Raw genomic sequence first — 12,907 nt, 5'->3', positions numbered from 1 at the left:
AGCATCCTATCCACATCAAGAAATTCTCCCAATCCTCTTCTTCCCAATATCAATCTTCCCACCCAACCTACAGCCAGATTAGCAAAACCCCCCAAAAGAATGAAATGTAGAAAAACATACCTGGTAGCATCCTCATCCGCCAAATTCAACAACTCATTCTGCACCTGCAACTCATTATTAATGGCAATCCCCAACTCCTTCTGCCGATTAACAATCCTCATCAACTCATCGACCGCAACATCCTGATCCTGCATCATCTGCTTCTGCAACTGCACCACCCCACTATTATCCAGTTCACGCGTCCTCTCCGTCTCCCTCCCCAACACCCTCCCAGACGACCTAATCGCCTTCTTGCCTCCCTGCGTCCCCATCAACGCCTCCTTATCCTGAATCGACGCCACCGCACTATCAATCCGACTCTTCGCCGCCATGGCATTCAATAAATCCTCTAGCCCATCTTTCTCTTTCCTCGCGTTAATCAGTAGATCTTTCCGTCGTCGCATCTCCCCTTCCCCGAGGGTATTGTTCCCACTAACGCTCCACGCCGTGGCAGCAGTCGTAGCGGTATTCCTGCGCCCGAGTTTACTACCTGGTCTTGACCCTCCTCCTGCATTATTTTCCTCCCCACCAGAAGTAGATGTATTACTCAAATTCCTCAACCCACTCTCCAAACTCCCAATCAACCCCCCCGCCCGAACAAGCTCACTCTTCGCTTTCGCCGAACTCTCATGCTGTCGTTGCGGCGTAGTCTCCTGATCCCGTCTCGTCAAATACAACCTCGCATCATGTAAATGTCCCTTCATATCCCTGAAACAATCCAGCCAGAGAATCGGGTCCGTGATCCCTCCGCCTTCGGAGTCGCCGGGGTCGGTGATTGCTGCGTGGAGACGGGTACTTGCGCCCCCATTACCACCACCAGTGCTATTGTTGTTGGATGGTAGGCTAGGAAGATTCAAAAACGCCCGCCATGCGGGACTGTTCCGCCATCGGGGATCGTCACTTTCGTTGATCGCGCGCAGGTAGGCTTCTAGTGCTTCGCGGCGGGATTCGCGCAGGGTGGCGTTGTTGATGGTGTTCTGGAACCAGGATTTCGGGGGGAGGGGGGCCGGTGGGGGCGCATTTGTCTGGGAGGTTAGGGTGTTGTGGAAGGTCGTGAAGTCGGAGTAGCGCTTTGAGATGGTGAATGAGCGGAGGGGGAGGCGGAGGGTGATGTTGTAGAGGGTGTAGGGGGGTTGGGTTGCGGAGATGCTGGTTGTGGGGATGCTGATTTCGAGGGTTGTGGGGGGCATTATTGTTGGGTTTTCCTTTTTGTAGTTCTGGATGTGTTTGTGGGGGTTGGTAGTGGTAGTGGGTGAAGTTATTGGGGCATTGTTTGCGTTGGATTGAGGTGTGAGTGTAGATGGTGAGTAATGGTGAAGCGGTGGAGGATGAGATGCGCTGATAAGGAAGTAAAGTACTAAGTAAGTCACCGCCGGATCACAACAATGACGCAAGGTTATTAGTTACCGCTTACTTTCGGGGTTGTCTGCACATAACTATCTTTACTTTGAACACTTGAGCAGCGAGATGATTAGGCTTCAATTTACTACATTTAAATTGTATTGGCTGTCCTATATTACTGGGTATCTTGTTCACTAAACTGGCTGGTCACTCAATCTTTCTCTCGTCATGCGGTAGCCTCGGGCCCATTCCATAGCTCGCGTGCTCCCAGCAGGTCCCGTTGCCCGTAATACTCTCCGATGACCGTGATGATCATGTCCAGCATGGCGCGAGTCTGTGTCGCCGCTTCATTCGTAGGTTCCTCGTTGTTAACCTCGGGCTCAGTGACTGTGGGTTGCTCCTCTTCACCTGCGAGCTTCGCCTGAAGCCGTGCTTTGGCTGCCTCCAGCTCCTCCTCAGTAGCAGGCTTCTCTTCCTCCACATCCTGCATATCGTGATCCTGGTCGTCACTCGGTCGATCCACTTGTTGTGCTCCGTCCTCTCCCTCTGCAGCGTTGTCCCCCGTTTCGTCTTCAGCGTCGTCCTCATCCGACCCGTCTCCCTCCTGCATCTTTTTCTCATCCTCCTCCCTCATCTTCCTCAGAATCTTCACAGCCCTCTTTCCCAGATCCCGAATCTCCCCAACCTCCTCCGTCCCTAGCTGTCCAACATCCCGACACTTCCCCAGCAACCCCCACGCCCAAGCCCCGATGCGTCGAACCCGTTGCGCATCCCCACTCCGTACATTCTCCGACATTAACCGCGCCATGATCTCCAGTACACCCAGCACACTCTCCATATCCATACACGCCAGCTGTACAGTCTGTGGATCCACCGCTAGGAGTAACCGGCGCCATTCCTTGCGCGCGTTTCGCGAGTGTCGCGGCAGACTGATCGGGTGGGATTCATCGAGCCCGGCGATAGCTTCGGAGGGAGGTGTGCATTTCAGTATCGATCGAAGGAGCAGGAAGCGGTGGTGAAGGAGGTTGTAGTAGCTTGACTGGGCGTCGGAGATGCCCTCGTCGGCGACATCCGCAGCAGGGGCGACAGTAGTGTTGGTCTTAGACGTAGGAGGAACAAAGTAGACACCATCAACAACCACCCCCTCAGGAACAGGCTCTGACGTATCCTTCACCTCCTCCTGCTGTTGTTGCGGTTCCTCACCATCCTGCTCCTGCTGCTGCTGCTCCTGCTCCGTCGCAGCAGTAGTTTCCGTCGATTGCGGTGCCGTAAACAAAAAAGGGAGTGAATTTGCTTCCGATCTACAACAAACCAGAATCAAAAAATGAGCCACGTCACATCACATCGCCGAATTCAAGAAATGCCGAAGGAGGCCATCTTTCGCGAGCTAAAGTCCGAAACACGCAGGCATTTAGCAAGCGGGAAGCGAAAAGAGCCGAAACAGAAGAAAATACAAAACAAAAGGAAAGCATCAAGAAAGGAGAGTCAAGCTTACCGAACCATGCGTAAATATTCCAAGCCATCTTCAGCAGGCCCGTAGAACAACTCATCATCACCCGCGACGTCTAGACCCGGAAAAGCGCTCTTTTGGCCGTATACCGGGTGGTTGCGCGGGCGTTCGTATGGAGTCACGGTCGGCTGTGCTTCTTCGTCGTCATCTTCTTCGGCGTAGGACGGGCGGGAACGTTTCGCGTAGGGAGAGTAGCCGGTGACTGAGCCGGACGGTTTGCGTTTGTCGGGCATATTGGTCATGGTCTGGTTTGGTTGTTGGGATGGAGTTGGGGGAGCAAAAGTTCAGGCGGAGAAAATGCCGGCGATCCAATGTTTCCCCCCGGGAGCTTGGGCCACTTTTTACTTACTACGGAGTATATGGGAGCCACTATGACAGCACCGTTAATTTGAGCTCCGTATCAATGCACTGAGTTATTACTCTGATAATTACTATACTGCGAGATAGCAATTTTAGTGGTTATATTCGAGACTACTGTTATTAACTTATATGAAGCCGTCACTAAGATCTGGTATAAAATGGGACTGAACGTCATAAACCATCTCACAAAAGAGCATGTACTTCCTATACCGCATCTATCATAGGATAACTCGCTAGTGACATAGCTTCCATGTCATGCTGCTCTTATCCAATATTACGATGAGCTACGCTGACTGGTTGGCATAGACCTTAAAACGCTAAACATTCAATTCGTCGCTCCATTATATTCTTTTGTATCCAGATACAGGTCTTGTAATCTATCACAGCTCTAGCCACCCGCTTAAGGGCGGAGACGCTGGGGGTCACGGGGGAACAGGGACGCCAGACGAACGTTAGGCAGACCCAGGAAGAACATGACAATACGGTTCAGACCCAGACCACCACCGGCGTGGGGAGGACAGCCCTGGCGGAAAGCAGACAGGTAGTCCTCGAAGCCCTCCTGGTTGGGGTTGAGGCCCTTGGCGACCATCGACTCCTCCAGCTCCTTGATGTCGTGGATACGCTGGGCACCAGACATGATCTCCTCACCACGCATGAAGAAGTCATACGAGTTAGAGAAGCGGGGGTCCTCCGGGCAGGCCTTGGTGTAGAAGGGACGGACGGCCATCGGGAACTTGTCGAGCACGTAGAAATCGGTGTCGTACTTGTCACGGATGATCTGTCCCAGTTGCTTCTCCATCGCGGTGGTGAAGTCGTTCTCGAAGCGCTCCTGCTCGGAGACATCAACACCGGCCTCCTTCAGCAGAGCAACACCGTCCATGTAGTTCAGGCGGAGAGCCTTGCCATCCTTGGGGAGCTTGAAGTCACCGGCCTTGGGGTAAGACTTCTGGATGATGGCGATCTTGTCGGCGTAGCGCTCCTTGAGCTGGGAGAGGATGAAGACGAGGAGGTTCTCGGCGAACTCCAGAACCTCGTGGTAGTGGCCGCGGAAAGTCTTCTCGAAATCGAGACCAGCGAACTAGCGAAGTCAGTATACGTACGCAAGCTGATGCTTGTGATCATTTGGGCCTACCTCAGTCAAGTGTCTGTGGGTGTTGCTGTCTTCGGCACGGAAGACGGGAGCAATTTCGAAAACGCTCTCCATGTCACCAGCAATGCACATCTGCTTGTACAGCTGGGGACTCTGGGCCAGGTAGGCGTTCTTCTTGAAGTACTTGACCTCAAAGACGTTGCTACCACCCTCGGTAGCCGCACCCACCAGCTTGGGGGTGAAGATCCACCGCGAACCGCTCTTGATCATGTATTCGGCGAACAGTTCGGCGACGCCGCTGGAGATCCAGGTAATAGCCTGGCTGGTTTCGGTCTGGAGATCGAGGACCCGGTTGTCGAGACGGGTCTTGAGAGTGACAATAGGAGCACCATCCTCACCAACCTCAAATCCCTCCTCGCTGGTCTCCGGGGGCGGTCTCTCGGCATCCTTGACCTGCATAGGGAGCATCTGGGCGGCCTCGGAGATCATGTAGACCTTGCGGATGTGGATTTCGTGGTTGCTAAGGGTAGCCGACGAGATGGGCACGGAAGGCTTCTTGATGATACCGGTGACCTGGACAATGGAGTTGACGTTCAATCCACCAGTGTACTTGATCATCTGACGGGAGATGGGCTCCGCAAGAGCAATGACGGCCTGCAGCTTCTGACCCTGCTGTCTCAGCATCAGGAAAGCCAGCTTGGCACTCTGCACACGGGCATTGTCGACGCGAGCCACCAGGGTAACCTCCTTCTCGTAGTGCTCGTCGGAGATGTCGGAGAATCTCGTCGCGGCGATGACATCTTCGGACTCGGGGAGCTTGCCATACAGGTCCTTGGCGGTGTCGTCGGCAGCGGCGGCAGCAGCTTGAGCCTTCTCCTGGGCAGCACGAGCAGCAGCCTTCTCAGCCTTGGCCTTCTCCTTTGCGGCCTTCTTCGCGGCGTTCTTGCTGGCGCTCTTGCTGGCCTCGGCACCCTCGGCGGGGGCGGCCGCAGCGGCGGGGGTTTCTTCGGGCTTGGGGCGAGTGGGCAATTCGGAGTCCGCCATGGTGAAAGGTGTGGATAGGGTGTTGATGGAGGGAAGGAGGGAGCAGCAAGGCGATCAGGAACCAGTCCGTCGGCCTGAATGGAGCTCCAACTTTCTCTTTTGAGTCACCCCGCCGTCCGAGGCCCACAGCCCTAAGCCCTAGGAGGGGCTGTCCATCACCTGATGCGGATGCTGCCATGCCATATGATTATATAATAATGCGCTGCATAATATTTGCTGTACTATATACAAGTGATAGTCTATTCGCTATGCTCGCAGGTGCAGTCGCAGTCTACTTATCTAAAAATCGCTCAAAAAAGTAAGACAAATACAAATCTACACCGTTACCTCTAGGACCGCCACTGTGAGTTCTTCAATGCCCACTCAACTGCCTTGTGCACGTTATCAGCGATCGTCGTCGGAATCCAAGCTGGCTCACCACCATTGTAGACACCGGTTCGCACCAGAATCGAGTGCCACTTGCTGCCATGTTCGCTCCGGTAGCTGTTCGCGCCACGGATATCTGACTCCGGGTTGTCTCCGATCATATACACATTTCGCAAAGGCTGCTGGGCGTCTGAGCCGAATACTCTAGCACGGTTGCGCAAGAGCTGATGCTCCGCGAACTCGTACGTCCCCTGGTAAGGCTTGCCAATAATAGTCTTCTTCAGCTCGACGCCTTTGCTCGGGCCTCCAGTCACGGCAGCCCAGATGCCTTCCAGTGCCTCGCGGAATCCTCCCTGGCCAAGACGAGGAAGGTGGTAGGCTGCAGCCCACCAGAGGTCTGGGTTCGAAAAGTACAGATGCGGCTGCCCATCTTGTTGGAATCCCCGATTAGGGAGGTCAGTCCGACCGTTCTTCTCAGAAATGGTGCCTATCACGCCTTCCGACGATAGTAGGACGTCGGTGATGATTTGAGCGTCTAGAGCCCAGTCCCGCGGGTCATTGAAGACAAAAATGGCGTCAATCTTCAACCCTCTCGAGGGGTCATTAAGATCCTTTGGGTTTGGCAATGGCTTATAAATCTTCTCGTAATAGCTTTGGAAAGATCTGAAGGGCCAGATGGATGGGTTCGCCATGTAGATGTCGCCCGGTGTCACCACGTTCTTGAAGCCGTACCTGCATCCATTGTTAAGATCATCATCCACGAAATGCTGGGGACAAACATAGGCCTGCATACATCTGCGCTACCTGGCGACAACGATCACCTTCACCTCCAACTACCAGCACGCATTTGTTTTCTAGGGCACTCTGCTCGTCTGGTCCGCGCACAAGCTCCGCAAAAGGCGAATGGCTTTGAACGATTACCTCCGGCTCCAATGGGACCTGGAGCTTCTCGCTTATTTCCGCCACTCGCTCAGTTTCATGTTTTCCACCACCATTTGTCAAGAGGAGAAACGGGATGTTCTGTTCTTTGAGAAGGGCTAGCGACTCAGCGGCTCCGGGGATAGGTTTAGAGGATCGTAGCAGCACGCCATCGATGCTAAATACCAGTCAGATTATCTGCTACACCAGCGTGGATAGAAATTGCTTACTCACTCAAATGCAAAGGCGAAGTCGGGGACGCGGGAATTGGCCGTCTGAAAGGCACGTCGGCCCAGACCAGTGTTTACCAAGGAGCGGGTGGAAGTACTCTGCAACAGCGCAAGGGAGCGCCAAAGAGACTGCGATCGCATACTTGAAGTGTTAATAGTAAATGTCTAATAAGTATGAGAAATAGCAATCACAAGCAACAGCGGTGAACGAATACAATTGAGCGGATGGGAGTCGTCCGGATGACAGGGAGCTGCCGAAGAACAGGCCGGAGGAGAGACGTGCGGAAGGCGGAGATGCAGCTGGCAATCGGCGGAATGATATCATCTCGCTTCTCCGCCATTTTCTTTTCCCCTCACATTTTCTTGATCGCCATCCGACTTACTTTTTTGCTTCCCCACCACACAACTTGCATGACTGACACTAGATATATCTGTCGCCCCGGGCAGCTACATATCTCCCCCACCCATGTCTGCGGACTCTTGATTTCGACCTGCCATGGGCATTGATGCATTCCATGACTGCCCATAATGCCTTTGATGCCCTCACGCCAGATTTATCTCCCCACAGAAATTGTGGTGGAGATTATCACCTACGCCGCCGCAGATGATGGCCATCGCCAGGCCACTCTCCACGCCTGCTGCCTTGTCTCACGCCAATGGTACTCCGTAGCCATCCCATATCTCTATGAGAAGCCGCGCGTGAGCGCTGGGACGGCTTTCAAGAATTTCACCGACACCATTTGTCCGACAATCGGCGCACGAAAGAACAAGATACAATTGGGCAGTCTAGTTCACAAATTGGACCTTAGTGGCCTCGTATATCATAGTTCCAACAGTTTGACCGCACGACTGCTGGGAAGGGTGAAGGAGAATCTGGAAATTTTTCTGGCTCCAAGAATTTCCTTTGCGTAAGTCTGATCTATATGCTCGTTGTGCATGACTTCCCTACTCCAGATCCTTGATCCTAATACTAGTGAACAGCATCAACAGCCTTCCGGCTCTCTCCAAATGTACAAACATCAGACACCTCGACTTATCGCTAGTGGGCGATCCAATTCCCTTTCCCGACCTCAAGAAAGCGATCAGCAAACTCCGCAGACTAACTACCCTTCGCCTTCCGCGCTCAACCTCCATCGCCACCTACGACGACGCTGCAGCCACAATAGAATGGCCTCCTAACCTCCAGCGCCTACAGTTCAGCGGCCACTACCGTTCTATACCCATGTCCTCCTTTCCTTGGCCTCGCACAATGACTACCCTAACCCTCAAGAACTGCGCCGATCTCTCCATGTCCAGCCTCGGCAGCCTGATGAGCAACCCCCAACTAGCCAACCTCAAACGTTTCATCGTCTCCGCTTCAAACCGTAACCTGCAACCCGAGTCTATCAATGCCATTCCAGTCTTCCTCCCTGAACTAGCATCCCTCAGCATCCCTGGCGACTTAGTCAATGATTCCTTCTTCGATATCCTCAGTCACATGCACCCCCCCCTACCGCTCGAGGATCTCGAATTCGGATTCCCAAGTCTAGACGCCAACATAACCTTCAGCACAAGCTCGTTAATCACAGCCATGGAATACGGCTTAGCGAACCTCCGATCGGTGGGCTTCTCTGAGCTGTTCTGCACCAACCAGCGAATTCTGGAAGACACGGAGATCGATGATTTCATTCATAGCCGGTACTCGAAGAAGGAGCGAAGAAATTCCAAATCTTCTTTCAAGAATGGGGTAGAGAAGAGCGATTATACTGATGATGATGACACGATTGGCGTTTATTATATATGATGGTCGGCGTTTCCTTTCTATATACCTTTTTGTCTACATTTTATCAGATGTTTTCGGCTAGAGTTTGTTTATATATTTTGCTTGTTGAAGATTCAATATGATAGACCGAATGTATTTCCGCACAATCAATTGCTTCGTCCAATGCTTGTCTATCTACCACTAGTAGTATTAGTATAGAAAGCTTCTACAAAACACGAAGCGGACGCAGAGAACCTCTAAACAAAATGGTAGATAGATATAGTATGATGACGCTTTTGACTACAGAACGACTCCAGCCACTTCCCCGTTCCACCGGCCACCCGGACAAGCGAAACGGGGAATGACACGAAGACAAAGCAAGGGGGGCCAGGACATGCTAACATGTTCGAAGAAATGTCAAGGGGAGGGGACAAACATCGGCAGAGAAAAATGGGGGGAAAGAAGTAAAATGTTGAAAGATACAGTCAGCTGGAACAAGAACAAGTCAGATATGGAAATGAAGAGAAATAGGTAATTCGAATGAATAGGGTAGTTTGACGCCTACGCAAGATATTCATCGCATCTAACTCGGCACCAGAATTATAGATGAAGAGAAAAAAGAATAAAAAGGAAAATGAAAATGAAGCAGGGGGGGGAAACAAGAAATATCTGATTTCATAATGCAGGGCTCATGCGCCTCGCGAACATGCCTCCTTTACACATTTACAGGGGTCCATGAAGCTCAGGAAACGGACGCAATCACAGCAGGCGCAACTCCTTCTTCCTCCGCCCGGACGACAATCTTCATGGTCACTCCAGTCTTGCTGGAGAAGGCCATCTTGATAAGGGATGCAACCCGGCCGCCTGTCACTGTCTTTCCGAACAATTTCAGTGTATGCGTGCTGTTGCTGAGGGCCACATCCGTGCCCTCGAGGGGCTGCAGGGAGAGCGTAGAGATTAGTTGCTCGGTGGCATCTGTAATGAGATTAGTTTTCGAAGATCTAGGCCGGATGTGGAGAAGGGTTGGCCTACCAGAGATGCCCTTCATGTTGCTGAGCTGAAGAGTCTCGCTGACCTCCTCACCGTTGGCACCCGTCTGTTCCCACACGTGGTCGAAGCTGCCAGCAAAGGTTGGGATAACGTAGTCACTGCCCGTGAGATCAAGGTCCTCAACCTGGTACTCGTCATCATAGCCGCTGTCCTCAGGCTCGCCGGTAGTGGGGTCGATCTCTTTACTGGTGAACTTGAGGTTGTTCGTAAAGGAGATAACAGGAACGCTGTGCTCGCCCGCAAGTTTCTTGAAAGTGACGTAAACAATACCGGGCTCATTCGTGGCCAGCTTAGGAGCAGGAACGATGAATTCCTCCTCCAAAACATCTTCCTCCGACGGCGTCGCAACTACTGTCACGTCTTCCAGAACAGTGTCCGGCAGAGTGTTCTTAATGTCGTACTGCAGCACAACGTGCTCCTTGAAGATGTGCTTAACAGCCGTAACCACATACTCCGTCTCGCTCTCAGTAAGTTCAACAGGCGCAGAGGACTTGAGCAAAGTGCCGTACTCCTTGAGCTCTGGAATCTGCATAAGCTGTTCGGCGTATTTCTGAGTGGCGGCGACCGTGACGGCCTCGGCCACACCGTTGGCCTTGCCCTTGGGCGGGCCAGTCGAAGGTGCCTTGAGAGTGGGCGTCGCGCTTGTGAGCTTCTTGGTCCGCTCCTCAGCCAACGCCTGCTCCTGTGAAACAACCGGGATCGTGGCAACGTCGAATGCAGCATCGAACGTCGCCTTGTCTGTTGATGTAACATACATCACGAGCTGGTGCTCAAATGTCGAAAGCGAATACATGGATTCTGATGTCGTTAGCAAAGTATAAACAAGCCTAGTTCGCAGAAAGCTTACCGTTGCTGATAAAGCGGCTAGCAGTCTCATCCTCTTCGCTCATCAACCGCAGATTGAGGGCAGCACGGTCACGCACTTCGTCATCGACGTCATCCAGGCATCGGGTGAGAAGGACAGAAACACTGGACTTGACTTCAGGATCCTTCTGTCCGACACCAAACTTGGCCAAAGCGGTCACGGCGGCAGCTCGCACAATGGCATTCTCCAAAACGACACGGTTGTAGATGTAGCGAATAAACTTGGTAGGGTGTGACGTCTTAGGTCCCTCCACACCAAGCAAGTGCAATATCCTGACGGACAACTTGGTGAACTCGCAGTCCTCGATGAATTCACACAGATGGGCGAGCGCTAGTTCTGTTAGTTAGCACGAAAAAAGACCCAGAGCTTCCAGGGGAGAGCTTACCATCCTCCTGGCTTTCGGGGACAAACTTGATGAGGTCGAACATGCTCTCAACCACACTGCGCTTGAACTCGTAACCACCCTCATCTCTCAGAATGCCGCTCAGGAACGAAAGCATGCCGGCTTGCTTGCTAGGGAACTTGAGGCACAAGGTGCGAATGGCCTCCACAATCGTGATCTTGAATTCGTCCGTGATGTCTGCCATGAAGCCGGAAATCTGCTTCATCAGGCGATCGACGCTGGCCTCGTTACCGGTCTTCAGAAGAGTCGTGATGGCAAATGTGGCGATGGAACGGTTGGAGTTGGAGATAAGGGCTTCGATATCGGGGTTGCAGACGTTCACCACGTGAGGCTTGAAGCTTGCGAAGTTATGAAGGATGCGGATTGCAGCAAACTTGGTGATAGAGCGGGGCGAGGAAAGGAACAGCTGCAAGACATGGACGGCCTGGGAGGCTTCCGCGTCCGAGACATCCCTCATATCGCAGATGGCCTTTGCCGCTTCGAAGTTGACCATCTCATGCTTGTGTCGGAGCCAGCCATCAAGCATCTGCATCATAGGCTTTCTCAAGCCCTGGTCTTCTTCCGCCAGCTTAGCCGCCAACCGCACCAGAAGGACAAGAGCCGCGGGGCTCTTGACCACTCCAGCCGCACCATACTGCTGAACCATCTTCACCAGAGCTATACGGTCATGCGAGCGCATCTGGTAAAGGAGACCAATGGCGTGGTATTGAGTCATGAAGTTCGATTGCGAGATGGCGTGAGCCTGAGAGCTGCCACCAAACCCAAGGAATCCAGTCGATTGCTTCCCGCCCGAAGCAGCCTCTTGCGTCTCACTCTGCCATCTACGGACCACATCGCGCGCGATCGGAAGAAGGTGATAGGAGGAGACCAGCGCTGCGGAGGATACCGAAGGGGTCTTGTCGACGATAGCGGTCTTGATTAATCTCTCGATACCTTGCACAGTAGTAGCCTGCATGGACGACCATTATCAGATATCTCGTTTGACAAGAGAGTAGGGGTTCCCAATGCGCTTACGTCAATAATGCGGCACAAGGCACGGATGGCATTTGCCCGATACAGAACGTCGCTGCCGACAGCAGTGTCCTTCATGATAATGCTGGTTGACATGATCACATCCTCCGCCGTGTTTGCAAGTTCCTTCAAGATCAGGTAGACCATTTGTCGCAGAGAGGGGTCCTTGTTCTGGAATAGCTTGGAAATGCCGAAGAACAATGTGGTGGCCTCGTTCGTGGGGAACTGCTCCCCGGTAAAAAGGAGGACGGCGATCTTGGTCAGGAGAGTACGGCATGTTCGAGGAGATATGGGAGAGGAATTGAACAGTCGCGCTATAGAAGAGCAAGAGAAGAAAGTCAGCAATCACGTTCAGGGACTTGATGCGACTCCAGAGAAGAGCGAAACTGATAGACCCTTACCATCTTGAAACACGGAGGTCCGATCCAGCTTGATCATGGACTGATCAGCGTCCTCATCTTTCTTCATATAAGACATTGTGACGGGCTGCAGAGATTGCCGCAGCAGCACAGTTGTTTAATGGCTCTCTCTAGGTTGAAAATGGGCCCCGTACGGGTGACGTCGGGGGATTGTTCAATGGGAGACGAATAAGGGCGGGTCAGTATGATGGGTTAGTCGTAGTGCAGGCGGTGTATGTACACGACTATGGCGCCCTCATTATCTTTCAAAGACAAGATTGATGGGAAAAAAGGGGGGTGACCAGTGAAGGTATAGAGACACTTGCCCAGTCCCCGGAAAAGAAGCCGAAAGAGAGAACGACAGACCAATGGAGATAGTAGAGGATGGGTGTTTTGGCCAGGGCAGCAGCAACAGCAGCTCTCCCGACGGCCTCCAACAATCTCCAGGTGGCCTTCCGCGTCTGTGGGCGGCTGAGCCACA

At 52.8% G+C, this 12,907-nt stretch overlaps 6 protein-coding genes across 6 annotated transcripts; 1 reads left to right on the top strand and 5 right to left on the bottom strand.

Moving 5' to 3' along the window:
• Positions 1-15: 15 nt before the first annotated feature.
• AtWU_07642 (Qc-SNARE protein) lies at positions 16-1,289 on the bottom strand (the record flags this gene model as incomplete). Its single annotated transcript, XM_035502751.1, has 2 exons — positions 16-67; positions 121-1,289. The coding sequence occupies 2 exons, from the start codon at positions 1,287-1,289 to the stop codon at positions 16-18; spliced, it is 1,221 nt and encodes a 406-aa protein (XP_035358644.1).
• A 377-nt stretch (positions 1,290-1,666) lies between these two features.
• Positions 1,667-3,183, bottom strand: AtWU_07641 (SIP1 domain-containing protein; the record flags this gene model as incomplete). The annotated part of the gene is made up of 2 exons (XM_035502750.1): positions 1,667-2,741; positions 2,936-3,183. 2 exons carry the CDS (start codon positions 3,181-3,183, stop codon positions 1,667-1,669), a joined length of 1,323 nt encoding a protein of 440 aa, XP_035358643.1.
• Positions 3,184-3,710: 527 nt separating this feature from the next.
• Positions 3,711-5,444, bottom strand: dps1 (putative aspartyl-tRNA synthetase Dps1; the record flags this gene model as incomplete). Its single annotated transcript, XM_035502749.1, has 2 exons — positions 3,711-4,388; positions 4,443-5,444. 2 exons carry the CDS (start codon positions 5,442-5,444, stop codon positions 3,711-3,713), a joined length of 1,680 nt encoding a protein of 559 aa, XP_035358642.1.
• A 329-nt stretch (positions 5,445-5,773) lies between these two features.
• On the bottom strand, positions 5,774-7,099 carry AtWU_07639 (putative HAD superfamily hydrolase; the record flags this gene model as incomplete). The annotated part of the gene is made up of 3 exons (XM_035502748.1): positions 5,774-6,542; positions 6,604-6,906; positions 6,963-7,099. 3 exons carry the CDS (start codon positions 7,097-7,099, stop codon positions 5,774-5,776), a joined length of 1,209 nt encoding a protein of 402 aa, XP_035358641.1.
• Positions 7,100-7,486: 387 nt separating this feature from the next.
• On the top strand, positions 7,487-8,741 carry AtWU_07638 (F-box domain protein; the record flags this gene model as incomplete). Its single annotated transcript, XM_035502747.1, has 2 exons — positions 7,487-7,866; positions 7,940-8,741. 2 exons carry the CDS (start codon positions 7,487-7,489, stop codon positions 8,739-8,741), a joined length of 1,182 nt encoding a protein of 393 aa, XP_035358640.1.
• Positions 8,742-9,441: 700 nt separating this feature from the next.
• Positions 9,442-12,505, bottom strand: AtWU_07637 (coatomer subunit gamma; the record flags this gene model as incomplete). The annotated part of the gene is made up of 6 exons (XM_035502746.1): positions 9,442-9,674; positions 9,732-10,547; positions 10,597-10,944; positions 11,000-11,966; positions 12,032-12,342; positions 12,430-12,505. The coding sequence occupies 6 exons, from the start codon at positions 12,503-12,505 to the stop codon at positions 9,442-9,444; spliced, it is 2,751 nt and encodes a 916-aa protein (XP_035358639.1).
• Positions 12,506-12,907: the final 402 nt, after the last annotated feature.

Source organism: Aspergillus tubingensis (assembly GCF_013340325.1).
Source record: "Aspergillus tubingensis WU-2223L DNA, scaffold_8, whole genome shotgun sequence".
Lineage (NCBI taxonomy): Eukaryota > Fungi > Ascomycota > Eurotiomycetes > Eurotiales > Aspergillaceae > Aspergillus > Aspergillus tubingensis.
This window is presented reverse-complemented; position numbering and strand designations above follow the sequence as displayed.